This window comes from Canis aureus, chromosome 9, assembly GCF_053574225.1.
Source record: "Canis aureus isolate CA01 chromosome 9, VMU_Caureus_v.1.0, whole genome shotgun sequence".
Taxonomy (NCBI): domain Eukaryota; kingdom Metazoa; phylum Chordata; class Mammalia; order Carnivora; family Canidae; genus Canis; species Canis aureus.
Genome location: NC_135619.1, coordinates 76,182,160 through 76,207,466, shown reverse-complemented (window position 1 = coordinate 76,207,466; position 25,307 = coordinate 76,182,160). Strand labels below are relative to the sequence as shown.

General features: G+C 66.9%; 1 protein-coding gene across 1 annotated transcript; it reads right to left on the bottom strand.

Moving 5' to 3' along the window:
* Positions 1–14,285: 14,285 nt before the first annotated feature.
* Positions 14,286–17,368, bottom strand: TMEM121 (transmembrane protein 121). The gene is made up of 2 exons (XM_077908483.1): positions 17,305–17,368; positions 14,286–15,692 (listed from the first exon to the last, which is right to left on the bottom strand). The coding sequence occupies exon 2, from the start codon at positions 15,535–15,537 to the stop codon at positions 14,587–14,589; it is 951 nt and encodes a 316-aa protein (XP_077764609.1). The 5' UTR covers positions 15,538–15,692; positions 17,305–17,368; the 3' UTR covers positions 14,286–14,586.
* Positions 17,369–25,307: the final 7,939 nt, after the last annotated feature.

The following is a 25,307-nucleotide window of genomic DNA, read 5'->3' as shown; positions in this document are numbered from 1 at the left end:
CTGAGCCCTGGGTCAGAGCAACCAGAGGCCTGGAGAGGTGAGCCTGGAGCCTGCGTCAGGCAGATGTGGGGCCAGGGTCAGGTCAGCTGGGGCCTGCGTGGGTGACCTAGCACTGGGTCAGAGGAGCTGGGGCCAGGGTCAGGGGAAGCTGAGGCCAGGGTCAGGGAGACCTCAAGTCTGGGCAAGTGAGCCTGGGACCTGAAGCAGTGACCTGGGGCCCCAGGGTTGAAGATGAGCTAGGGCCTGGGTCAGGTGAGCTGGGGCCGGGGTCAGGGTGACCTGGGGCCGGGGTCAGGGTGCCCCGGGACTGGCCTCACGCAGGCTCCCCCTCACGCCCACTCCCAGCCTGGCCCCCAGCACAGCAGCCAGGGCCCAGCCTCAGGCACCTGCACCCGCCAAGCTCTGCTGCCCCCCTGGGGCCGTCAGCAGCACCGCAGGCACCCTGCCAGCGACAGGCTGTTCCCAGACCTGGGCACAGGGCGGGGGGGAGGGGGCAGGGGGCAGGGGCGGGGGGCACGGCCGCCACCCCCGGGAGCTGTGCTGGCTTCATCTGGGGCCCAGGGCTGGCCCACGCAGCGTGCGCTTCCTGGATCCCTGCTGCCCCCCGCCCTTCGACTGGAGGTGGCCCTGGGGGCCTGGGGACAGGCAGCCTTGACCAACGGGCCACAGCAGGTGCCAGGCACCCTGGAGGGGCTGCCCGGGGGATGTCCTGCGCCTGCACCCTCGTGGCCAGGTGAGGCGCTGCAGGTGTGCCCGCTGTGCGGGTGGCTCCAGGCCCAGCCTGGCCTGAGGGCCGCTGCCCCACCTGGTGGCTGGGGTGCTGCAAGTGTCACCACAGCCGGGACAGGCTCCCTCACGGCCCTCGGCCCCCGCAACGACCCCCGGGCCCTCCTGGGCATGCCTGTGCCGCCTTCAGGTGCACGGGCTCCGGGCAAGCGGTCATGGCCGGGCGTCCCCACAGAGGACATGTGGCAAAGCCAGAGGAAGGACGGGGCCCTGACACCGGGTGTGGGGGGCCTCAGCAGGACCCGGGACTGGCGGTGCCCGCACAGGAGCCCCGGGCCCTCCCCGACCCCTCCCCACCCACGGTCTCAGGGTGCTGTGACCCCTGGCCTGGATGCACCCCACCCCAGCTCTCAGCCCCCCGAGAGACCCACAGGTGACAGCCGTGGCCCCACATGCCCAGCGTCCCCGCTCTGAGGCCAGGACAGGCCGACGGGAAGCTGCCCCCGCGTCAGGCTCTGGGCGCAGACCGTGAGGGGCGGGGCTCAGCCTGGGGACAGGGCTCAGCTCCCCAGGGTCACCCCACCCCGGGGCCTGCTCAACTGCCCCAGGGCGGCCACAGCGTGGGGTTCGGGCGCCCCCCGGTGGCCATCGTGCGCCGACGCTCGCGCCCCAGGCCCTCCAGACAGGTCACAGGGCCTCGGGCCATGGCTCCACCCCCCAGAGCCGCCTGCGCCCCCAGAGGGGACATCCCACACGGCGGCGGGGGGTGGGGCAGGGGGTGCCCGAAGCCAGGCAGCCGTCCCGGGGGAAGCTCTGACACCAGGCAGGCACAGGACAGGCCCAGGACCTGGAGGGGCACACAGGGGCAGCGGGGGGGACACAGGGCAGCACAGCCCGGGGCTGAGGCCTGGACGGGCCGTGGAGGGATGGTCACCGGGGACCGGGCCGTCCTGGCGGGGAGCCCACAGGGCCACGGGGCACCCACCTCGTCCTACGTGCACCTCGTGTCCCGGCCGAGAGCCCCGAGCCCAGAGCTGGGCCCCGAGCAGCTCGTGCTGGGGGGTCCCTGGAGCCTCAGTGCACCTCCAGGCCCACTCCACGGGGAGCCAATCGGGAAATAAAGGACGAGGGAGAAGACAGCAGTGTCCAGGGCAGGGGATCCCAGTGATTAGGTGGGCGCTGCGCCCGCCCGGGGTGGGGGTGAGCCGCTGGAGGGGGCACCGCAGGCCTGCAGGTGGGTCCTCCCAGGTGGCTGCTCCCAGGTGGGTCCTCCCTGCATTTCTCCCAGTCGCCCAGGGTGGATCCGGGCGCCGGCAGCCGCCCCCCTCGTCTTGCTTCCGGGCGGGCCTGCGAGCCCCACTTCTGCTGCTCCCGCTGGGCTGGACGGCGGAGCGGTCCTCTCACCTGTGCCCTGAGCGCGTGCGGAGGACACACCGCCGGCCCCGACCTCCGACCGGGACCTGACCTGAGCTGTTCCGACTTTGTGCTGGTGCAACAGCGACACACACTCAGGGGAAGCCACGCTTTGGGCCCTGAAGCCGCTCTCCCCGCCGGAGCCGGGCAGCCGTCGGTCCCACGCTCGCGCCCACGGTCCACACCGGGACTCAGCCGGTTCCCTGGGATTTCAACCCGGTCTACACAACAGGGTAGAGAGCAGGCTGGAGGCCCTCCCCTCCGGCGCCAGCCTGCGGCCAGGTCCGGCCCAGCAACAGCCAGAAGCGAAGGCCCACGGAGGCAGAGGGGTCTCAGGGGCCGCGACCCCGTGGGTCACCGGGACGGGACCCCGAGCCAAGCTGCTCACGCTGACACCTCTGCGAGCCTGAACCCCGACGGCGCGGGCTGCTTCTGTTCCCTGGGCTTCAGGGCGGAGCAAGGCCGAGCTGCGGGGGCCACATCGGGCTCCTCGCCCACCCGCGCCGCCATGCAGGACTTTGCTGGGTGCAGCAGGTCCGGGGCGGCCGCGCATCTGTGGCTCCGACGTTTCCGCTACGAGGCCTTCGGGGCTGTGGGTGCGACCTCACGAGGCTCCCCCGCGGCGTGCGCATCCCGAAGGTGTGCGGCTTCCCACCTGGGCCGCTGCTCCTGGAATATGCTCCTGCGGCGCCCCCGGGGCCTCCCCGTCCCTGCGCGCCCCGTCACCCCGCGGGGAGGCAAGGGTGCGGCCAGCGGGCAGGCACCTGTGGGCGCGGGGAGGGCAGGTGCGTGCATCTGTGCACCTCCTGGCTCTGCCCCTGGAGGTGCGGGGCAGTAATAAGTAAACAGCACGTATGTGGACACGGGGGGTGCTTGCGATGCTCCCGCAGCTGCCCTGACTTTGACACGAGGGCCCCACCGCTCCTCGGGGCCCGGGGCCCGGGGCCCACAGCCGCGTTTCGCACACAACAGCAGCAAGACTGCGACTGCGACACCCCCCGCGGGGGCTCCCCCGTGGCCCAGGCGGGCACTGGCACCTGTGCCCTGCTGGGCCGGGGCCGCCGGGGTCCCCAACGGAGAAAGGCAGGCAATGCCGCCCGGCCTGGCTGCTGCAGACACCTGGGCTGGGGACCCCCAAGAGTCGGCCGCGCTCCGGGAGGACCCCAGCCACCAGCGGTCAAGGCCAGCTGAGCCCGAAGCCCTGGCCACACTCCTGACACTACGAGGGCAGCGCTCAGGCGGGCGCGTGGGCCGGGGCACGCGGGGCTCACAGCCATGGGGCGTCTCCACGCGTCAGCTCGTGGCTGCTCGGAAAACCTGAAGGGTCCTCGGGGTCGCGCAAACCCAGCGTGCTGTCATCGTCAGCAGCCTGAGCCATCCCCGAACCTACTACTTGTCACTACTCGAAAACCACTACTCAAAAACCAGGATCCTGAGTTGTGGATCCTCGTGGGCGGCAAATCCCACCGCTGTGTGCAGATGTGGGGGTCCCGGGGGCCCCAGCACCCCCACCACATAAGGCGCTGGCCCCCGTCTGGGCCTGACCAACCAGACCCTCCCTGCAGGCCCAGCATGGACAGGTGGCCAGGAGTGGGCGCCCGACAGGCCCCGAGGTCTCCAACCACTGCCCTCAGGGTGCTCCTCATAAGCGCAGCCAGCTCCCCCGATGCCTGCGGGCCACGGCCAGGGCTGTGGAGGTGAGCTTGGCCTGGCAGGGGCCTGGGTCGGCGACCTAGGATCTGGGTCAGGTGTCCTTGGCCGGGGTCAGGGCGAGCTGGGGCCGGGGTCAGGGTACCCTCGGGGTAGAGTCAGGAAGACCAGGGGCTGGGATCCCGGTGTTCTGAGGCTGGGTCAGGGCGAGCTGGACCGGGGTCTGGTGACCTGGGGACACGATAAGGGAGACCTGAAGCCTGGGTCAAGTGAGCCTGGGACCTGAAGCAGTGACCTGGGGCCCCAGGGTTGAAGATGAGCTAGGGCCTGGGTCAGGTGAGCTGGGGCCGGGGTCATGGTGACCTGGGGCCGGGGTCAGGGTGCCCTGGGACTGGCCTCACGCAGGCTCCCCCTCACGCCCACTCCCAGTCTGGCCCCCAGCACAGCAGCCAGGGCCCAGCCTCAGGCACCTGCACCCGCCAAGCTCTGCTGCCCCCCTGGGGCCGTCAGCAGCACCGCAGGCACCCTGCCAGCGACAGGCTGTTCCCAGACCTGGGCACAGGGCGGGGGGGAGGGGGCAGGGGGCAGGGGCGGGGGGCACGGCCGCCACCCCCGGGAGCTGTGCTGGCTTCATCTGGGGCCCAGGGCTGGCCCACGCAGCGTGCGCTTCCTGGATCCCTGCTGCCCCCCGCCCTTCGACTGGAGGTGGCCCTGGGGGCCTGGGGACAGGCAGCCTTGACCAACGGGCCACAGCGGGTGCCAGGCACCCTGGAGGGGCTCCCCGGGGGATGTCCTGCGCCTGCACCCTCGTGGCCAGGTGAGGCGCTGCAGGTGTGCCCGCTGTGCGGGTGGCTCCAGGCCCAGCCCGGCCTGAGGGCCGCTGCCCCACCTGGTGGCTGGGGTGCTGCAAGTGTCACCACAGCCGGGACAGGCCCCCTCACGGCCCTCGGCCCCCGCAACGACCCCCGGGCCCTCCTGGGCATGCCTGTGCCGCCTTCAGGTGCACGGGCTCCGGGCAAGCGGTCATGGCCGGGCGTCCCCACAGAGGACATGTGGCAAAGCCAGAGGAAGGACGGGGCCCTGACACCGGGTGTGGGGGGCCTCAGCAGGACCCGGGACTGGCGGTGCCCGCACAGGAGCCCCGGGCCCTCCCCGACCCCTCCCCACCCACGGTCTCAGGGTGCTGTGACCCTTGGCCTGGATGCACCCCACCCCGGCTCTCAGCCCCCCGAGAGACCCACAGGTGACAGCCGTGGCCCCACATGCCCAGCGTCCCCGCTCTGAGGCCAGGACAGGCCGACGGGAAGCTGCCCCCGCGTCAGGCTCTGGGCGCAGACCGTGAGGGGCGGGGCTCAGCCTGGGGACAGGGCTCAGCTCCCCAGGGTCACCCCACCCCGGGGCCTGCTCAACTGCCCCAGGGCGGCCACAGCGTGGGGTTCGGGCGCCCCCCGGTGGCCATCGTGCGCCGACGCTCGCGCCCCAGGCCCTCCAGACAGGTCACAGGGCCTCGGGCCATGGCTCCACCCCCCAGAGCCGCCTGCGCCCCCAGAGGGGACATCCCACACGGCGGCGGGGGGTGGGGCAGGGGGTGCCCGAAGCCAGGCAGCCGTCCCGGGGGAAGCCCTGACACCAGGCAGGCACAGGACAGGCCCAGGACCTGGAGGGGCACACAGGGGCAGCGGGGGGGACACAGGGCAGCACAGCCCGGGGCTGAGGCCTGGACGGGCCGTGGAGGGACGGTCACCGGGGGCCGGGCCGTCCTGGCGGGGAGCCCACAGGGCCACGGGGCACCCACCTCGTCCTACGTGCGCCTCGTGTCCCGGCCGAGAGCCCCGAGCCCAGAGCTGGGCCCCGCGCAGCTCGTGCTGGGGGGGTCCCTGGAGCCTCAGTGCACCTCCAAGCACGCTCTGCAGGGAGCCAATCAGGGAATAAAGGGACACATGAGGGACGAGACAGCAGTGTCCAGGGCTGAGGATCCCAGTGATTAGGTGGGCGCTGCGCCCGCCCGGGGTGGGGGTGAGCCGCTGCAGGGGGCACCGCAGGCCTGCAGGTGGGTCCTCACAGGAGACTTGGGGGATGGAGCGAAGGGTCCGCTTCCCGGGACAAAGCTGGCACACGCTCCTCGGCCAGGTGAGCCACGGGACCACCCCGTGGCTCGCCCCCTGGACCCCACGGACCCACACTGTCCACACACATGAACCCATGTGCCGGGAAAAGGAGACAAATCCCGTGGAGCCTGGTCCTGCCGTTGTCTTCAAACATCCAGGCCGTCAGAAAGGAGCCTCGGAGACACCGTCCCACCCAGAGCAGCCTCAGCGGAGCTGGATGTCCCGCGGACCCCGGGTCGGGTCCCGGAACAGAGAGAAGGGACAATCCGAACAAAGTGCGGGTGTCCGCTGAGGACAGCGTTTCAATACCAGTCGGGTGACAGTGACAAAGTTCGCCTGGTGACGAGATGTTCGCAGTAGGAGCAACCGGGCTCCCTTCCCAATTTGTGAATCTAAAAGTCTCGTAAATACAATATTTCTTAAAATTTCTGAAGACCTGACAATAACCCCAACCCTCTCCGCAGGCCCGTGGCTCCTGTCTGCGGCCGCGCCCCTCCGCCCCGTGCCCCGCGGGCTCTTCTGCGGCTCCTGTCCCCTACCCTGTATTGCACGTGGTCCTGTGTGTTCTGTGTTTTGTTGTTCAAGTCATCCGGACCCTCAGCGACACCAACACACCCCCTGCCCTGGGGTCCGGGTGTGCCAACGCTCCTGCCTCCGACCGCACCTGCTGGACACGGCACCATCCTTCCTCGGGCGGTCGTGCACGCTGGCGCCTTGTCACCTTCGCCGCAGCTCACAGCCCCGAGCGATCCGGTTCCCGTGTCTCAGGATGTGGACTGAGTCTGGACAGCGTGTGAGCACGAGAGGCCCGGCCACCCTCGGGCGCCCGACCGCACCTAGGGCCACCTTCCCAGCGACCCTGCCGGGCAGGGCTGGCGGCCACCGTGCAGGTGCCCACAGGACAGGCTGCAGGGCCCGGCTGCCCCCACCCAGACCCACCGTGACAGGGTCAGGGCATGAGAGAGGACGCCCCGCGCCGTCCCAGGCTGCGCTCCCCCAGCGGGACGCTTCCCCGGGCGCAGAGGGCCCTGAAGTGTCACCACGGGGCCCTACCCAGATGCCGGGTTTGGTGGGCGCTTCAGCAGACGCCCGGGAACTCATCCAGCCTGGACGCACAGCGCCCCGCGGCGAGGCCAGGTTCCGGCTCAGGCGACACGGGCCTCAGGCTCACGAGGAGCTGAGCTCGGGGGCTCGAGCTGCGGCCTGGAGGTCAGCGAGGCGGGCCAGGGCCGGGCAGCCCGCAGTCAGGGGCAGAAGCAACCTGCCGTCACTCCTGCCGTTGCTCCGCGTCTGGCACGGCTCTGCAGGATCGCTCCACGTGGCCGCTCGGGCACCCAGGAAGAGGCCGCCCTTCGCCAGCTGACCCCCAAGCCCACCACGCGGCCGGGCACCCCAGGACGGCGGGTGCTACGACACACACTCCTGCCCTCAGCCCTCCGGCCAGCGCCTCCCAGCAACAGGGGGGTCGGCGACCGCCCCAGGCCTCTACCGGCCAGAGCCAGGGTCCCGCCCGAGGTGCCCGCGGTGCCCGCCAGCCTGGCACAGGTGAGGCTTGGGAGCCCCCTAGTGGCCATCTGCGCCGCTGCACGTTGTGCCCGCGCCCGGGGCTCCCCCAGGTGACCTTCACTGCCAGGAAACCGTCCCCTATCGTGGGCCAAGCCCCAGCAAGCATCCCCGGCAGGGAGGCCGCCTGCTGTCCCCTGCACCGTGCCGACCACCCGCCCGCACAGCACCTGCCCAGAGCCTCGCCCCAGGGAGTGGCAGCACATCCTCAGCGCCCTCGTGACCTGGGGAGCATGTGCGTGCCTGCGGCTCACAAAACCTGGGCCCGGCGGGAGGTCGGGGCAGGACCCGCGCGTTCCTGGCCTCCTGGTCCCGCACAAAGCCTCCCCTCCTGGCTGTCTACACTGCCCGCGAGCCGTTCCCGAAGCCCCCGTGTTCAGCCACGTGTCGCCGAGACAGTAAAGATTCTCTTCCTCATAAACGGGCTGCGAAGACGTGGCTCGCTCACGTCCCCTCTCGAGGCTTCTGTCACTTACCGTCAAGTGCAACCTGCCTTGGTAAAACCTTGCAGAACTGACTCTTGGGAGGAGACGGTGGCCTCCGTGCCCAGGCCCGGCGGAGGCACATGCTCCGGGCCGCACCCTCACGCTCCGCCGGCCGCTCCGTGCCTTCCTCATTTCATGCACGATATTCCCATTCGATTTAATGAAAGGTTGAAGGGATGCCCGGGCGGCTCAGCAGTCGAGCATCTGCCTTCGGCCCAGGGCGTGATCCTGGGGTCCCAGGATCGAGTCCTGCGTCGGGCTCCCTGCAGGGAGCTTGCTTCTCCCTCCGCCTGGGTCTCTGCCTCTCTCTGTGTCTCTCATGAATAAATAAATGAAATATTTAAAAATAATAATAATAAAAGGTTGAACATTTGCTTTCTGAGACTCCCAGCGAGGTGGAAAGGCTGGAGCATGTGCATCGTTCGCGTTCTCTCCCGAACCCGGTGAAAATGAGAACTTCCAAGACGGCCAGCGCGTCCCCTACGGCTTGTGCGGTCGCACACGCTCCGCCCAGAGCACAAGGTCGGGGTGGGGGGGCCGTGTGCGGTGAAAACACGAGGGAAGCAGAGCTCGGGGCCAGCCCGTCAGGCAGACACAGCCAGGACCTGGAGGCCAGCCCTGCTACAGCTCACAGCAACGCACAACGAGCACGAAGGTGTGCAGGGCACGGACAAGCACCGTGTCACCGCCCCCGCCCACCCAGCACCACTGGCTTCCCGGCCGGAGACGGAGGGCAGGGACCTCTGCGCGCTGGGCCCACCGGTGCAGAGAAGCCTCGCTGCCCACCCGGGCACAGCGCGTTCCAGGACACGGCGGACGAACCCACGGGGAGAGGCGGGGCTCACACACGGACACTCAAGACTTTTCCAACAGCAGATTTTCCGACAGCAACACTGGTGACAACAATCGCACAGGTGGAAGCACGGCCGGGGCCGGGGCCCACGGGCTCCTGGCTGGATGCGGGCGTCACTGGACACGGCTCGTGGAAAGCCGCGCGGCCTCTCGTGGTGACGGTGAACACCCCCTTCCCTGCGTCCTGTTGTGCGTATCCCCAGGAAAGCTCGCCCCGGAGGGCCACGCGGGCAAAACCCCAGGGTGATCCTCGTTCCCGGTGGCGTTCACACGGTGGGATTAACCCACACGCGAGGCAGCACCGGGGACCCTCAGCACAGCCCCGACTGAAGAAATGAGCCGCCGAAGAACACGGAGAGCGCGACCCCCTTTCCGCGGAGCTGGGAGCAGGAGACCCGGCCCCCACCCGGCGGGGAGGAGTGCACGCAGGCCATTGTCGCTGTGGCCTCGGGTGGCTGTTATCAGGACCCGCGGGGGCGGGGGTGCTTCCCAGAGAACGTCGGGGACGGCAAAGGTTTGGGGGGAAACTAAAAAATGTAGTCAGACTCCTAGATGCTTCTGTTTTGGAGTCCAGGAAGCGGCCCCTCCGTCCACGGAAGCCGAATGCCACCTGGACACCTGGGCGCCCCGCAGCTCGGCGAGCCCCCGAGTGAAAGCCGAGCAGCCGCGCAGACGTCCCACCAGGGTCCCTTTCCAGGTGCCCCGGGGGAGCAGGACTCGCACAGAGAAGCGCGGCCTCGCCAGGCCGGGCTGGCCCAGCCGCCGGGACAGCCCGCCAGACCCACAGGCGTCCCCTCGCGACCACCATCCTGGGGCACACGGCCGAGTCCGCGGTCAGTGGGAGTAGCACACCCTCCCCGTGACGGGCGGACAGAGGCGGGCAGCAGCATGAGGGACGCTGACCACTGGGCCTCCACGGCCGTGCCCGCTCCCGGCCCAGGGGGCATCCTGCCCAGCCGTGCCCACCTCCCTCCAGCACCCGGTCCCCTCTCTGCGGCCGCCAACCCCACGGTCCCCTCTCTGCACCGCTGGGCCGACAGGACAGGGCCACGGGACGTGAGCGCGGCGTGTCAGACGTGACTGCAGGGCACGCGAGGCTGCCTCCCGAAGAGACGGGCATCACGTCGGAGGACGGAGGGAAGCAGGCGGCCTCTGGGAGGCTCCAGGAGAACTGTTCTGCCCGCGGTCCCTCGACTCTGGGGGGCTCCCCTGGTCCTGCTCGCCGGCCCAGAGGGTGGGGCTTCCCAGGGCCCTGGCCTCCCTGTGTCTCGGCCGGTCCTAGCGGCCCCATTTCTCTGCAGAACCTGGAGAGCTCGCCCCTACGGCCTCCGGCCCTCTGCCCTCAGCGTCCCGCAAGCCTGCCTGCAGCGCCTCCCTGCCTCCCCGGCGTGCGGGGACCCCTCTGCCCCGGCCGCTCCTTGGAGCATCAGGGCCCCCCCAGGCCGAAGCCCCCAGGCACTACTCTGATCCCGCTTCTTCTGTCCTCTGGTTAGATGGCACTGACCTTGATTGTGCCACGAGTGACTTTGTGGCGTCCTTCCGGTCCTGGGCCTGGGGCCATCAGCCCGAGCCACCCACCCCCCCCACCGCCCCTTGCGGTCCTAGCCCCGGGAAGCAGAGGACACGGCGGCCATCCTGACCGGGACAGCGGTGCTGACGGCCTTTCCTCCCCGTGACTGCGCCCTGCCACCCTACAGGACAAAACGAGCCTGACCGCGTGAGGTTATCACCTCGCACGCGTGGGTTCCATTCCGCAAAGTTGTGTTCTACTGTCGTGAGGCCGCTTTGCTACAGAAAACAGGACTGTGCTTTGGACGGAAGAGGAAGGGTCAGAGTGTGTAGGTTTTGTCTGTGTCTGCGGCGCGGCGGTCCTCACAAGCAGGTGCAGGGGCCTGGCCCCACCGGGGCGGGGCGGGGGGACCCGGGGAGGCACCGGGCGGGGCTCCGGCCAGGGGGGCCTGGGCCAAGGGACACCCCGGAACTTCCCAGAGGCTCGGGAGCAGCTTGAGTCTTGCTGGGTGAGCACCTGGGAAGGGGCACGGCGAAGAGGAGGATGGTGCAGACCTGGAGACGCAGTGGCCTCCTGGGGTGTCACTTCTCTGGGGGCTTGGATGCGTGCCCGCGTCACGCAGAAAGGCTCGGCGACGGAGCTGGGATGAACACGGCCTCGACTCGGTCAAAGGGCCTCCGCGGGGCACGGTAGCCGCAGAGGGAGGGTGCGCCCTCAGCCGTGCGAGCCACACCGCCGGCTTCCCCATGTCCCCACGCGGCTGGTGGCCAGAGGAACCAGGCAGCCCGCACGGGGCTCCCACTGTGCCCCCAGTGACAAAGTCCCGTGTCTCAGACCCGGGGCGCTGTGGAACCCCAGGCCCGACATGTCACGGCCCCAGGCCCCGTGGCCAGCCATCAGCAGAGGGACTGTCACGGGAGCCAGACCTGGACGGCGGGGCCCGAGGGGACCCATGCCGGGGACTTCAGAGAAAGGTTTACCGGCCAACAGGAGGGGCCCAGCCCTCTTCTTCCGGCTCGTGGATGCTGTTAGAGACGACGTGAGTGTGGCGCTGTGTGGACCACGCCGGGAGCCGTCACCAACCCTCCAAGGTGGGAAAAACACGCAGACAGAGCCCGGTCCCACACGACATGGCCAACCTGCTGAGGCCACCCTGGGAGGGCTTGCCTCACGCTGAGCAGGGCACCAAATGCCCTCCAGGTCCCAGCCTGGCCTCCCCGTCTGCATCGAGGCGAGGCTGAGCTCTCGGTTGGAGGTTTCAGGCTGGAGCCCTCTGAGGACAGGACCGGGCGGTGGGGTGAGCTAGAGGGTGGGCACAAGACATCCGGAGCGCTGGGGAGGGCACCTCCGATCCCGGGAGGGGGCGGCTCCCCGGGCATCTTGGAATGGGGGCTCTCCCGCCGGGGCAGCCCGTGTGGGGGGAAGGGCACACCCCGTCTGGGGCCGCGGCACGGCTCGCAGTCCAGCGGTTACCCTTCCGCGGTTTTCTCCTGGGACCCTCAGCTGACACTTGCTGGCAGAGGGCGGGGGAAGGACGCGGCATCCGACCTTGCCTGGGAGGGGCCACAAGACAGGCAGCTGGGCCCACGGAGGTGCGCGGCTCCCAGAAACACCCCTTCCCTGCCCTCAATGCCCAGGTCCTCCCCGCCCCTCCCCAGGGAGCTGCCCACACCCCTCTTCACTCTCTGTCCCATTCACGCCCGAGCTGTCCGCCCCGCTGCCACCCACAACCTAGGGATGCTGTTTTGTCCCGGTGCCAATGGCCTCCCACGTGGCCCATGGGCATCTCCACCCAGCCGTGTCCCCCAGCCCTCCTCTCAGCCCCGGCCCTGTGGCCCAGTGCCCAGCACCCTCACGAGGCCCCTCCACCACCTGTCTGAGCAAGGCTCCCGCAGGGCCCGGTCCGCCCCCCGCCCGCACAGCGATGGTCTCTGCCTGGGCTCAGCTCCAGGACCTGTGTGGGGCCAGGTGACGGGGCACAAGGGACCAGTGGCTGGCTTCTCTGCCACGTCTGGCCATCGCAGGCCACTCGGGAAGCCAGGGGAGGACAGGCTGGAGTGCGGCCAGGTCCGTGCACCTTGTTGCCAAGGCTGACTCCTGAGGACAGACACCTCAGGCCACACGCCTGCCAAACGCCCCTGGTTCCCCGCCCCGCTGCAGCCAGAGCCAAGCTCGGTCATGGAAACAGTGGGCGCCGGCCACAGCCCTCGCTGCAAAGGGGGTCCCTCGCTGGCATCCTCCGCATCTGTCCAGACGCCCTCAGAGACCGTCAGAAGGACACACGGGTCCCTAAACCAAGTCAGGACAGGGTGGGGCCTGTGTCCTCCGCACTAAACGGCCAGGGGAGGCCAGTGGAGGCAGAGGTGGGAGGCTGTGACCAGCGCTGAGTCTGACCAGTTCCCACCTCTGACCCTGGACGCGGGGGCCTCACAGCAAGGCTGACCCCACGAATTGTTCCCCCGCACCGCCTCCCCAACCCGAGGGCCAGAAGGGGTTCCTCTGAGAACAGGCTTCCAGGGCAAGAGTCAAAACAGGTGGGAACCCAAAAGAGGCCAGGTGTCACCCCCTCTCCCACGCACCCCTCCCAGCATCCCTGTTTCCACAGGACTTGCCAAGGACATATCCCAAGAGACCACGTGGGGACCGGACGGGCAGCACTGGCTCAGGTGCAGCAGCTGGGCCCTCAGCCTCACCCACTGCCCCCACCCCACCCCACAGCCTGCCCCACCACCCCCTGCCCCCAGCGGGCTGGACCCCCTGCAGCCCCTCACCTGTGGCCCTTCCAGGGCAGCTGCCCCCAGCAACCCCTCTGCTCCTTCTCCTCCTCCCTCCTCCCCTCCCACCCTCTACTTGCCAACACAGGAGGAGACAGCACCCGCGGCTCCAGACCGGGGCTCCCCAAGCTCAGAGAGATACTGCCGAGGTTGCGGTCAGAGGGTGGGGCCAGGTGGCCACTTCAGAAGAGCAGGGCTGCAGCCACCGTGTCATCCCTGGGCCGCTGACGACAGAGGTCTCCCGGGCTCCTGGCTGGGAAGCACGCAAACTCCCAAAAGCCAGACGCCAGGCAACCTCAAGCTGGGGGAGACCAGAGATAGATGAGCGGGGAGCCACAGCCTGCTGAGGGGAGCCGGTGACCAGCCAGCCACAGCCTGAGGGGCAGATGGCCGGAAGGGGCTCAGAGAGGGCCCTGCCCTGCACCCACAGCCCGGAGCCCTCCTGGGAGCCGTTGGTTCTAGACACATTCAGGCAACAGGGACGGCGGGCGTTGTGACCAGGCGGTGGGGGTGAATGCACGGAGCACACGCCTGGCACGCCACAGGGCTTCACGACGCGGGCCACACGGTGCCACGTGTGCCACCTGCCGCGTGTGGAGCCGCCAGCCAGGAGGCTCGCGAGGCATCCTCAAACAGCCGTGTGGACAGCCTCCTGAGGCCTAAGGCAGAGGGCCCCCCCCCCCAAATGCTACAGAATCGTCCTTGGCAGGTGGAAGCCGGGGCCACGTGACAAGTGCATGGGGCCAGGGGACAGCCCCCCCCAACCCCTGCTCTTGGTGCCCTGTGCTCCCAATGACAGGCCAGACTGCATCAGGCACCCTCCCGGCCCCACCAGGGCGCCAAGCTGCTTGGGCCTCAGCGCTGTGGGCTTCCCGGGGTCTGTGTCTGTGGGCCCAGCCGAGGGGCTCCAGGCTACAACGTCCACCTGGGAGCAAAGCTCCCACCTGATCCCGCTCCTGCTCCCCGTCCCACCTGCGCCTGCACCCCACCCCGGCCGCGGGCCCTGGGGTCACCTGGGCCTCAGGCCACAGGCAGGCGCGTGGCTGAGGTATCCTGGGGGGCGCAGAGTCCGTCAAGGCGTCTCTGCGGGTGGAGCCGGTGCACCAGCGACCCCGGGAGCTGGCCCAGACACCCGCACCCACCCCACCCACCCCCGCGCGCGGGCCCGTCGGAAGCAGGACTCAGGAAACAGGCAGCGCAGGGCGGCTTTGGATACAAAACTGTAAACACGAGTCTTTAAAATGCCAGAGGCCCCCCCTCCGGCCTCAGACTCTGCGCCAGAGGCTCCCCACCACGGGACCCCCAGGGACCAGGCCCCCGCCCGCTCTGTCCTCCCGCGCGCACGGCCACGGGCTGGGGGTCCGTCCACGCGATGGGGCGCGGGGGGCGCGGGGCGCGCGGCGAGCCGGCGGTCCGGGGGATTCCTGAGATGAAGAAGCGGCCGCGGCGGCCCCCGGCGCCCTGGGGGGGCGCGCCCCCACCGCATCCCGGCCGCACGGGCCCTGTCACGTGCCCAGGGCGTCGCGCGTGGGCGAGGGCCCGTGGGGGCGGCCGGGCGGGCCGTGCAGCGGCGGCGGCACCGAGTTGCGCTGCGCGGGCGGCGGCTGCAGCTCCAGCGCGAGCGCGGGCGGCGGGAAGTCGCGCACCTGGCGGCGGTACTCGAGGAAGGTGCAGGCCTTGGTGGCCAGCGCCACCACGTTCTTGCCCACGAAGATGGCCGAGACGCGACTGTCGCGGAACAGGGCCATGTTGGCGGCGCGCGCCAGCACGGCCACCACGTTGACGGTGGCGAGGCTGAGCACGGGGTAGAGCATCATCTTCTGCGGCGCGATGTGCTCGCCCTGCATGCTGACCTCGCTGAGCGCCACGCACGGCAGCACCAGCAGCAGCATGTAGCAGTAGAAGAAGGTGAGGCCCTCGGCCCAGAGCGGCAGCCCGGTGCGCGGCGGCTCCCACAGGTTGGCCTGCATGTCCAGCAGGTCCAGCAGGTCCAGCGCCACCCAGAAGAGGCGGCCCCGCAGGTCCTCGCGCTTGCGGAAGGTGCGCACGTACTCCATGCGGTCGAGCGCCACGAGCAGCAGGAAGAGGCCGGGCACGCACACCGACAGCAGCAGCGTCAGCGCCTTGCGCGCCACCGGGTCGGCCGCGCCCCTGCGCGCCGCCTTGTAGTTCTGGAAGATGAAGTAGAGCTTGATCTCCAGCACGAAGATGTAGAGGAACCAGAGGATCATGGCGTAGCCGCGCTTGGCCGTGCGCACCTCGGCGCCCACCCACACGGCCACGTAGCGCAGCACCAGCAGGAAGCACACGTCGCCCACCAGCACGATGATGCACACCCCGATCTTGCGCGGGCCCTGGTTCTGCTCCACCAGGTACGCGTCCATGACCGCCATGCTGCCCATGATCACCAGCGTGGTCAGGCACACGTGGCGCCGGTCCGGGGGCGGCAGCACCATGGTCGGCCGCCGGGGCCCCGGCCTGGGCGCGCCCGGCCCCCACGCGCGGCGGGACGAGGCCCTGCGGCGGCGCCGCTCAGCCCGCGGGCATGGCGCGCCGGGGCCGGGCCGGCCGCTCCGGGGGCGCCACCGCTGCCGGCCGGCGAGCTCGGAACCTGCGGAGACCAGAGGGCACAGTGAGGGCGCGCCGCGGGCCAGCCCCCGCCCTCCCCGGCCTCCCCGGCCCGCGCCGCGCCGCCGTCCCCGCGCCGGGCACCCGGCCCTCGGCGGCACGCACGCGCCCAAGCGCGCGGGGGGCGGGGGGCGGGGGGCTGGGAGCCGGACGGGGCCTCCAGGGGGCGCTGCGGCCCCACCCGAGATCCAGACCCGCTTCCCGCCGCCGCCAGGAAGGAAATGGAGCGGAAGTGGTTTCTGCCCGCCGCGCGCGTCCGCGGCCCCCGTGGTGCGTCCCCGCCGGGCCCTCCGGCGTCCTTGCCCCCACCCCGCGCGCCTTGCCGTGCGCGCCCCGGCCCACGACCCAGGAGCATCCTCTCCCGGCTGCCTCCCAGCGCCCGCCCCCTGCACCTGCTGCCCCCGCCTCGGCGACCCCGTCCCGCCGCCCGCGGAGGCTCGCGTCCCGCCAGGCGCGCTGCCCCGGCCGCGAGGCCGCAGCCCCACACCGCCTGCTCGCCTGCCGCTGCCTCCCCGGCCCCCTGGGGGCCCCTCCGGAGGTCGCCCTCCGCGCCAGCCCCCGGCCCCGGCCCACGGGCCCCTGCCTCTCTCGCGGCCGGGGCGCGGGCTGTCAGCTCCGAGCTGATCTGATCGCCCCGCAGCGGACTGGGGCCCACGGCGCCCCGCGCGCCCTCGCCCGCAGCCCGCCGAGCCCCCGCACCCCGCCTCTGCCTGCCAGCACCCCTGGCCCCGGGCTGTTTACTGCCCTGTCTAGACAAGGACATAAAATTTCATGTCACCCGTGACTGTGAAGCCAAGGCTCAGCCTTCCCCTGCTGGCACCAGCGCCCCCAAGGCTGGGGCAGCGGGTCCGCCTGCAAGCCCGCGCCTCCACTCCCCGCCCCAGCAAGGCCGCTGCCCCTCCCAGACCCCCCCACCCCCGCAGCCACACTCGGGGGGGGGGGGGCCACCGAGTTCGCGCGCCTGGCGGGTGCGGGAGGGGCTGCCCCTCCGCCCTGCACGGGACCAGGGGCTCCCGAGGCCCACCCTCACCCCAGCCCGTGCTGCCCCACGAGGTGCAATCCCGTCCCACCCGGGCCTCTGGCCGCGGCCTGGGGATGGTCCTCCTGCCAGGCCAAACGGCCAGACTAGGCCCTCCCCATCCAGTCCTCGGCGCCCGCGGTCCCCTCCCGGCCACTCGTCAAAAGCGGCCCGGGGACGCCAGGGCAGACCCCATCCCGGCGGGAGCTCCCAGGGGGCCCGCGCCCCCGCCCCAGGGACCACAGCCGCGCCCCCCCCTCGCGCACAGCCTCCCCGGCCTGTCCCTGGGGAACCTGGCCCCCCGCCCTGGGTCCTGGGCCGGCCTGGGCCCCCGCGTGCCCCTGCCCGCGCCCCCCTCGCCACCTCCTCAGTGCCCAGTGGTGGGGGGCGGGCAGGAAGCGGCCGCCAGCCCCGGCCAGACCCAGGCTGCTCCCGACAGGCTGCGGCTCAGCGCCTCGGCCCGCACCGCCCGCGCCCGGCCCTGCAGCATCGCTGCGCAGCCCGCCCCCGCCCCCGCCCCGCGCCCCCCCCCGCGCCCCCCCCGCGCCCTCCCCGCGCCCTCCCCGCGCCTACCCACCGCCGGTCCCGGAGCTCCGGGCCGAGGCCGCGCTCCCTCCGCTCTGCTCGCTCCTCTCGCTCCTCCGCCGGCCCCCGCCGAGACCCCGCCCCCCGAGGCCCCGCCCCGCGCGGTGGGGGTCCCTGCGCCCCGCCCCCCGCGGCGCCGGTTGCCACGGCGACCGCCCTGCGCCGCGCAGGTGCCGGGACCGCGGCCGAGCTGGACCCCCAGACCCGCGCGCCAGCCCCGGGAAGCCGCTGCCCTGCCTCCCCCGCCCGGGCCTCCGACCCGCCCAGGCCGCCACCACGGTGACCCCGCGCGCCCTCCACGGGCAGCCTGAGGGCCCCGCTCCCTGCCGCGGAGCCCCGGCTGAGCGCTGGCCCCCTGCAAGCGGCCGGTGGGAACGGGAAAGAGCCGTGCGCCTCTGGGCGCCGCGTCCCAAGAGGCCGAGACCCGGATTCTTCAGCCTCCCCCAGCCCAGCCTGAGCCCCGCACCAGGCCCAGCCTGTCCACCCTTAGGGTGGAGGAGGGGCGTGTAGCTGCGGCTCTCGCAGAGCTGGGCCCACAGACGAGGAGATGCACGGTCAGGGCGGTCACCAGGATCCCCCTGATGCGGAGGGGTGAAGCCTGACTCGCACCTGAGGCCCTGAGCGACTCCCAGGCCCACACAGCTGAGGGGGTCTGTGCAGGGGACCCCCGACTGGCACCCGCCCTCAGCCCGGGGCCAGGGACATGTCGGTGCCAATGGGAGCAAAGATAGGAGGCTGCTGTGGCCACCCAGGCGCAGCACAGATGAGGTGCTGAGATCGTGGGGGCAGACCCTCCGGAGGGCTGGTTAGGACAGCAATCCCCATGCCCACTCCCACGCCCCCAGGTAAGGGCCCACCTGCCTCGGGGATGGCTCAGCTCCCCCAGGGAAGCCTCCAGAAGCCCCCTGCCTCGAGGGACAAGGGGCCTGAGTTGAAGGCCACCCCTGCAGCGTGGAGGGAGGGGGCAGCAGGCTGACGGCAGACAGGTCCCACTCGGGGAAGTGTGCACTCTGCGCAGACCCACCCTGGCAGCTCAGGAAGCAGAGGGCCAGGAGCCCCTCCCTGTGTCCTCCTGCCTCGGGACGGGCTCCCCCCCAGCCACCCTGCCCCTCTCCACAGCCTCTCTCCCTCCGCCCTCACTGACGTCACCCAAGGGCATGCTCAGGAAGCCCAGTCTGCAGCCCCAGAGCTGCAAGGCTGCCTCGGTGCTCCACACACCACCCCTGCACCCACTTCTTGCCTCCAGTGAGGCAAAGCCCAGGCCTGAGAACCCCTGATGTGTGTCTCTGCTCTGACCTCACTGGGGCTCACGCCCCTGCCTCCCGGTGTTTCCATCACCGAGGGCCGCTGCCCTGAGGGCAGCCCCAGAGCGGTTGGGGTTGGGACCTTGGGCGGGCGGGCAGTTCCTAGGGGACAGTCCGTTCTTTGCCTCTTCGGCCTGTGGTGACTGCAGCAATGCTTAGCCTTCCTTGGCTCGCGGACATCATGGGGCCTTTGTGTGTCTGTGTTCTTCTCATGAGGACACGTGTCATGTTGGAAAGGCCCACCCTAGTGACCTCATCTTGACAACATCTGCAAAGGCCTCGTTTCCAAATAAGGTCGCATTTGGACATGCTAGGGCTCAGGGCTTGAACATACCTTCCGGGGGGACATAGTTCAACTCACAAACACTTTCCCCAACTTGCCAGTCTGTGCCCCCCTCACTGCCGTGCCTCCCCAGCTCCTAGGTCTGGCTGTAAAGCGCCCTCCGCCCTGCCCCAGCTCTGGCCCTGCCAGCACCCAGCCATGTCTCTCAAGACAGCCCCTCACAGCCAGGCCAGGCCTTGTTTCCCCACCGTGCACATCGTCCTGCCAGCTCCCCGGGCCCCCAGCCGGATGGCGAGCCCGACCCCACGCACCTCACGCCAGGCCAGGCTTCCATCCAGCTGCCACCTCCACTCTGGGGTCTGGCTACCTGCCCTAGCCGCAGCCCCTCCCCTCTGGCCGTCACTCGGGTGCAGTCACCAGGCTGGGCTCCATGCCCCTGGCCGGCCTGAACCAAATCCACAGACGGACCGTGGGAGCCTCACGGTGCCTGGATCCCCTCCGGACACAGAGCAACTTCACACTTCTGGCAGCTGCGCCATGAGCTGTGTGCTGGTCCTCAAGCTCTTGGAGGGGGACGGCAGCTAGGCCCACAGGGGCTGGGGTCCCTAGCTCTGACCTTGGCAGCAGGGGAGGCGTGCAGGCCTCACCTCCAGTGCCCAGCAGAAGCATGTGGAAACCTCAAGGAGGCAGGGATCTGCACTGCAGCCCTCAGTTGTCCCACAAGTGATTTTCCAAACACAACAAGCCATCACACTGGACTCCAGGAGCCAGCAGAAACACACACTGAACCCGACGGAGACGCACCCTGACGCTTCAGAGCCTGGAGGTGCCAGGTGCAGGGCAAGACGGGGCCCTGGAAACAGCAGCACCACCGAGCGGATGGGGGAGAGCGCTAAGCAGACCTGATAGGACTAAAGCAAGGACGAAAGGAGCAGAGTGGACACCCTGGGGGAGCCCCGAGGACGGAGGGCAGTGGGGGAGCCAAGCAGACTGGGGCATGGAGGACAGAGGCGGGGACCATGGAGGTGAGAGGGCAGAGAGGGGTGGTGGGAAGCCTGACCCCGCGTGTCATTGCAAGCCCAGGGCCCCCACCAAGGCACAGCGGCACTCTGAGCAGGGTGGCTGTGAGGCGGTGCAAGGACGGCCTCCGGCCCATTTAGGAGAGCGCTCCCACTCTCACGGGGCACGTGATGGGCTTTCAGGGTGACGGGTCACGGAGCCTGCGCTTTACCTCCAGATGGCCTGGGACACGCATGCCGGCAGAGCTCAGCCATGTGTGGCTTCGGGGGTAAGAGCTGCTGAGCCCAGGCCATGGGCTCAGGTTTGCTCTTTTCGTGTCCTGGGGAGACAGAGCAGACACAGTCGACCCTACAGTGCGTGGAGCTCGAGGGCTCTGAGAAGTAAACGGTAGCAGGTGGACCGTGGTGAAAGCCAGAACTGGAAGCACCACCGAACGAGCGGTGGGTCTCAGGATCTTCCTCCGTATCCCCAGTCTCGACTCAAGCCAGCCTCAAGGCCAGAATGGGGTGGGGACCTGGACGGAGAAAGCTCCGGGAAGCCCTCTAGTTGTGGCTCAGTGGGCAGGGAATAAACAGGCGTCCTGATGCTCACGGGGATTGAGGGAGCCTTGGGCAGAGGGTGGGCTGGGGTGGCCCTCCTGTCCACACACCTGCCCCAGCCTGCAGTGGACACGCAGGCTCACAAGTGCCTGCAGCGGGGAGACCTCCTCTCCTGTGGGAGGAGACGTGGTCCCTAGACGATCTTCCTCTCTTGCCTGAGGGGATGCTGTGCGTGTGTGCAAAGTCTACATGTAGAGCTACAGGACAGTCCCCCACGGGCCACCGGGTAGTGCTCACCCAGGGCGATCCACGTGACACTGTGAAGGCTCCAGGAGGCTGGGTTCATTGCGTTCTGAAACAAAAATATCAGCATTCTCAGTGGGATTTTTAGAAGACCAGGTATTGACGAAGTAATATTTGATTGTGCAAGACACAATCCAAAACTATTCCGCATATGAAGAACCAGGAGAGGGACCCCTGGGGGGCTCAGCGGTTGAGCATCTGCCTTGGGCTCAGGCCGTGACTCCAGGGTCCTGGGATCGAGTCCCACGTCGGGCTCCTGCATGGAGCCTGCTTCTCCCTCTGCCTGTGTCTGCCTCTCTCTGTGTGTTTCTTGTGAATAAATAAATAAAATCTTTAAAAGAAGAAGAACAACAACAACAACCAGGAGAATTCAACCCACAAGGGAAAATAAATCTAGTGCCAACATGACAAACCCTCCACAAAATATTAGCAAGTAGAATCGATCAACATTAAAAAAAAAAAAAAAAAAAAAAAACACTACAACCACCTGAAGGGTGTCCCAGGAATGCAAGGCTGGTTCAACCCAGGAAAACAAATCAGTGTCATCCACCATGCTAACAGTCTGAAGAAGAAAGCCGGTGATCGTATCAGTTGATGCAGGGAAAGCATTTGACGGAATCAGCATCCACCCATGAGGAGCACTCTGAGCAAACGAGACACAGAAGGGACTGACTATCATAAAGGGCACCTACAGAAAGAAGCAACAACAACAAAAACCCTACAGTTGACATAAAACTGAAGGACTGAATGCTTCGCCTTAGTCATGTATGAATTAATGAGGACAACGTACGTCCTAGGTAACTTTACAGTAGAGGAATCTGGCAGGTGCCATTCTGACCGAGTAATAAAAATTAGAGGCACCGACAGCGGGGCAGATGGGCCTCGCGGGCTTCCTGGCGTGAGGCGCCGGGAAGGCACAGCATCCCGTGTGTAATATCCGTGCCCACCGGTCGGGGGACACGATGGAGGTGCATTCTACAGATTGGTGGTGAAAGTCAGGAACAGACAGAGGAACGTTCCAGATAGAAGAGGACTCAGGAGAGGTGGCAGCCAAATGCACACACAAGCCAGGCCTGGTTAGGGACCCATGAAGGATGTCATAGGGCAGTGGCGAGGTTTGCGTGGCATCTGCCCGTTAGACAGGGATGCTGGGGGGCACCCGGGTGGCTCAGCGGTTGAGCGTTTGCCTTCAACTCAGCTCATGACCCTGGGGTCCTGGGATCGAGTCCCACGTCGGGCTCCCGGCATGGAGCCTGCTGCTCCCTCTGCCTGGGTCTCTGCCTCTCTCTCTCTCATGAATAAATAAATAAATCTTAAAAAAAAAAAAAAAAAAAAAGACGGGGATGCTGGGCAGGAGCGGTTTCCAGATTCTGAAGGTGGAACTGAGGTTATATGGGAGAAACGTCCTTTTGCTTCGGGAATACACGGGGGTATAAGGGGAACAGGCGTGTGTCTGCGGCCTGCTCTCTAAAGGCACAGAAGAGGAACGCGTGTACCGCACAAAGGACACGTGTATGTGTTACGTGCATGTGCAGACGGAGAACAGAGGGGTAAAGTGTCAACGAGTGAGGAATCCAGGTGAAGGCATAGGGGAGCTATGGATACCACTTCTGTGGGCTTTTTATTTGAAATTCTTTCCTTTTTTTTTTTAAGATTTTATTCATAGGGCAGCCCGGGTGGCTCAGCGGTTTAGCGCCACCTTCAGCCCAGGGCGTGGTCCTGGGGCCCTGGGATCGAGTCCCACGTTGGTCCCCCTGCATGGGGCCTGCTTCTCCCTCTGCCTGTGTCTCTGCCTCTCTCTCTTTGTGTCTCTCATGAATGAATAAATAAAATCCTTAAAAAAGAAAAGAAACTGAAATTTCTGTGTATAAAACATGCATATGGGGCACCTGGGTGGCTCAGTTGGTTAAGCGTCTGCCTTCAGCTCAGGTCATGATCTCGGGGTCCTGGGATCGAGCCCCGTGTTGGGCTCCCTGCTCAGGGGGGAGTCTGCTTCTTCCTCTCCCTCTGCTGCTCCCCCAGCTCCTGCTCTCTGTTGTTATCCGTCTCTGTCTCTCAAATAAATAAATAAAATATTTTAAAAAATAAAATAGGGATCCCTGGGTGGCGCAGCGGTTTGGCGCCTGCCTTTGGCCCAGGGCGTGATCCTGGAGACCCGGGATCGAATCCCACGTTGGGCTCCCGGTGCATGGAGCCTGCTTCTCGCTCTGCCTCTCTCTCTCTCTCTCTCTCTCTGTGACTATCATGAATAAATAAATAAAATCTTTAAAAAAAAATAAAATAAAATAAAATAAAATAAAACATGCATACATGTGTATGTGATATATGACACCTGTACACACGTGTTTGTATGCAGTGTTTATAATACGGAGGAATAAATCTAACAAAGCAAGTATAATACCTCCAGCCAGAAAACCAGAAAACATTAATAAGTTACACCTAAACAGACGGACCTGTGTTCATAAATTGGAAGAATCAATATTTATAAAGCTGTCCCGTCTCCTCAAACTAATCTATACACTCTGCGTAACTGCAAGCAAAATGCCAACAGTTCATCCCCAATACATGACAAACTGATGATAAAATGTGTACCGAAGTGCAAAGGGTCAAGAAGAGTCAAGACCTTTGGGAAGGGGGCGCCTGGGGCGCTCAGTCGGTGAAGTGTCCGACTCTTGAGCTCACGCCTCGATTTCGGGGTCGTGAGTTCAAGTCCCACATTGGGCTCCACGCTGGGCATGGGCCCTGCTTAAAAAATAAATTAAATTTAAAAAAAATTTTTTTAAAGCCTTCGTGAAGTAAAACAGGATGACAAAAATTTTTTTTAAAGATTTTATTTATTCATGAGAGACACAGAGAGAGAGAGGCAGAGACACAGGCGGAAGGAGAAGCAGGATCCATGCAGGGAGCTCGACGCAGGACTCGATCCCAGGATCATGCCCTGAGCTGAAGCCTCAACTGCTGAGCCACCCAGGCGTCCCAAAACAGGGCGACACGCTGACCGACCACGGGTGCAGACCTGTTGTGAGGCTGCAGGAGTTCCAGCGCGTGCGTTCACGGAGGCGGGCAGAGGGCCGCGGGCCGCAGCAGAGCAGCAGACACCTGCCAGGCACAGAGCGCGCCGTCTGTGGCAGGTGCCACCTCCAGCAGTGGGGTCGGCGGTCTTCCCACAGATGGTGCCGGGACAGTGGTCGTCCACGTGGGCACGAAGAGCGCTGTGGGAGCGAACGATGCTCTAAACTAACAATAGGTACGTTTAGGAAGGTGAGAGCAATGTCACGGGACGGGTCAGTAAGGAAGAAAGCCCTGAGAGACTCATCTAGAGAGAAAAATCTTTCTGACTTTGGAGTTGGAAAAAAAGCTTAAATGGGCCACAAACAGCAGTGGCCATAAAAAAGAAAAGAGTGATCCATTGGATTATGTAAGTCTTGGCTTCTTTTTTTTTTCTTTTTAATTTAATTTAAATCCAATTTGCCAACATATAGTATAACCCAGACTCAGCTTCTGCTCATCAAGAGACATCACTGAGGGACACCCGGGTGGCTCAGCGGTGGAGTGTCCCCCTTCAGCTCAGGGCGTGATCCCGGGGTCCCAGGTTCGAGTTCCGCATCGGGCTCCCTGCATGGAGCCTGCTTCTCCCTCTGCCTGCGTCTCTCATGAATAAATAAATTCAAAAAAGAGAGGGAGAGAGAGAGCCATCACCGAGAGTGTGCGAAGGCAAATCACAGACAGGGAGGTGCTTCCTGCAGCTCCAACGACGGGCGGAGGACTCCCATCCAGAACGCACTAAGAACCTCTACATGTTGGTAAGAACCACGACACCCCGAGGGGAAACACGGGGGGAGATGCCAACAGGCACGTCCCAAAGGGGCAGCAACGAGGTGGCCAGCCCCTCTCGCCATAGGGAAGGGCACGGCTGCGGGGCCGAGTGTGCGTGGAGGCGCTGAAGCCCCCCCGGCTCTGCCCTGCTGGCGGGGTGCGAGCCGGGGCACCAGCCTAGGAAACGGGCCTCGCCTCCTGCCACTGAGCACAGACACGCTCTGCGGCTGGAGGGTTGCACGGTGCGTGCACACGGGCAACAGATGGCCGGGGAAGCGTCACCTGAAACAGCTGCGACAGCCCCGCAGCCCCCGACACAGGGCAGAGCCAGGATGTCTGTACGATGGATTCCGGGCAGCAGTAAGAGCGGGCGGATGACAGCTTCGTGCAGCCAACCCGCGTGAGGTTCACGAATCCAAGGCCGGGGAAAGAAGCCAGACACGAGCGTACAAAACGAATGACTTCATGAAGCCCCAAAACAAGGCGGAAGTAAGTTATCGCGTTGAGAGGTGTGGGCTTCGGGGTGAGCCATACGGAAGTTTGAAATCTATGATCTGAAACAGCTCATGGGAAAAATAAGAGTGGAAGAAAACTTTCTAAAAGTCACAAAACCGGGAAGGCCGGGTGGCTCAGTGGTTTAGCGCCGCCTTCAGCCCAGGGTGTGATCCTGGAGACCCTGGATCGAGTCCCATGTCAGGTCCCGGCATGGAGCCTGCTTCTCCCTCTGCCT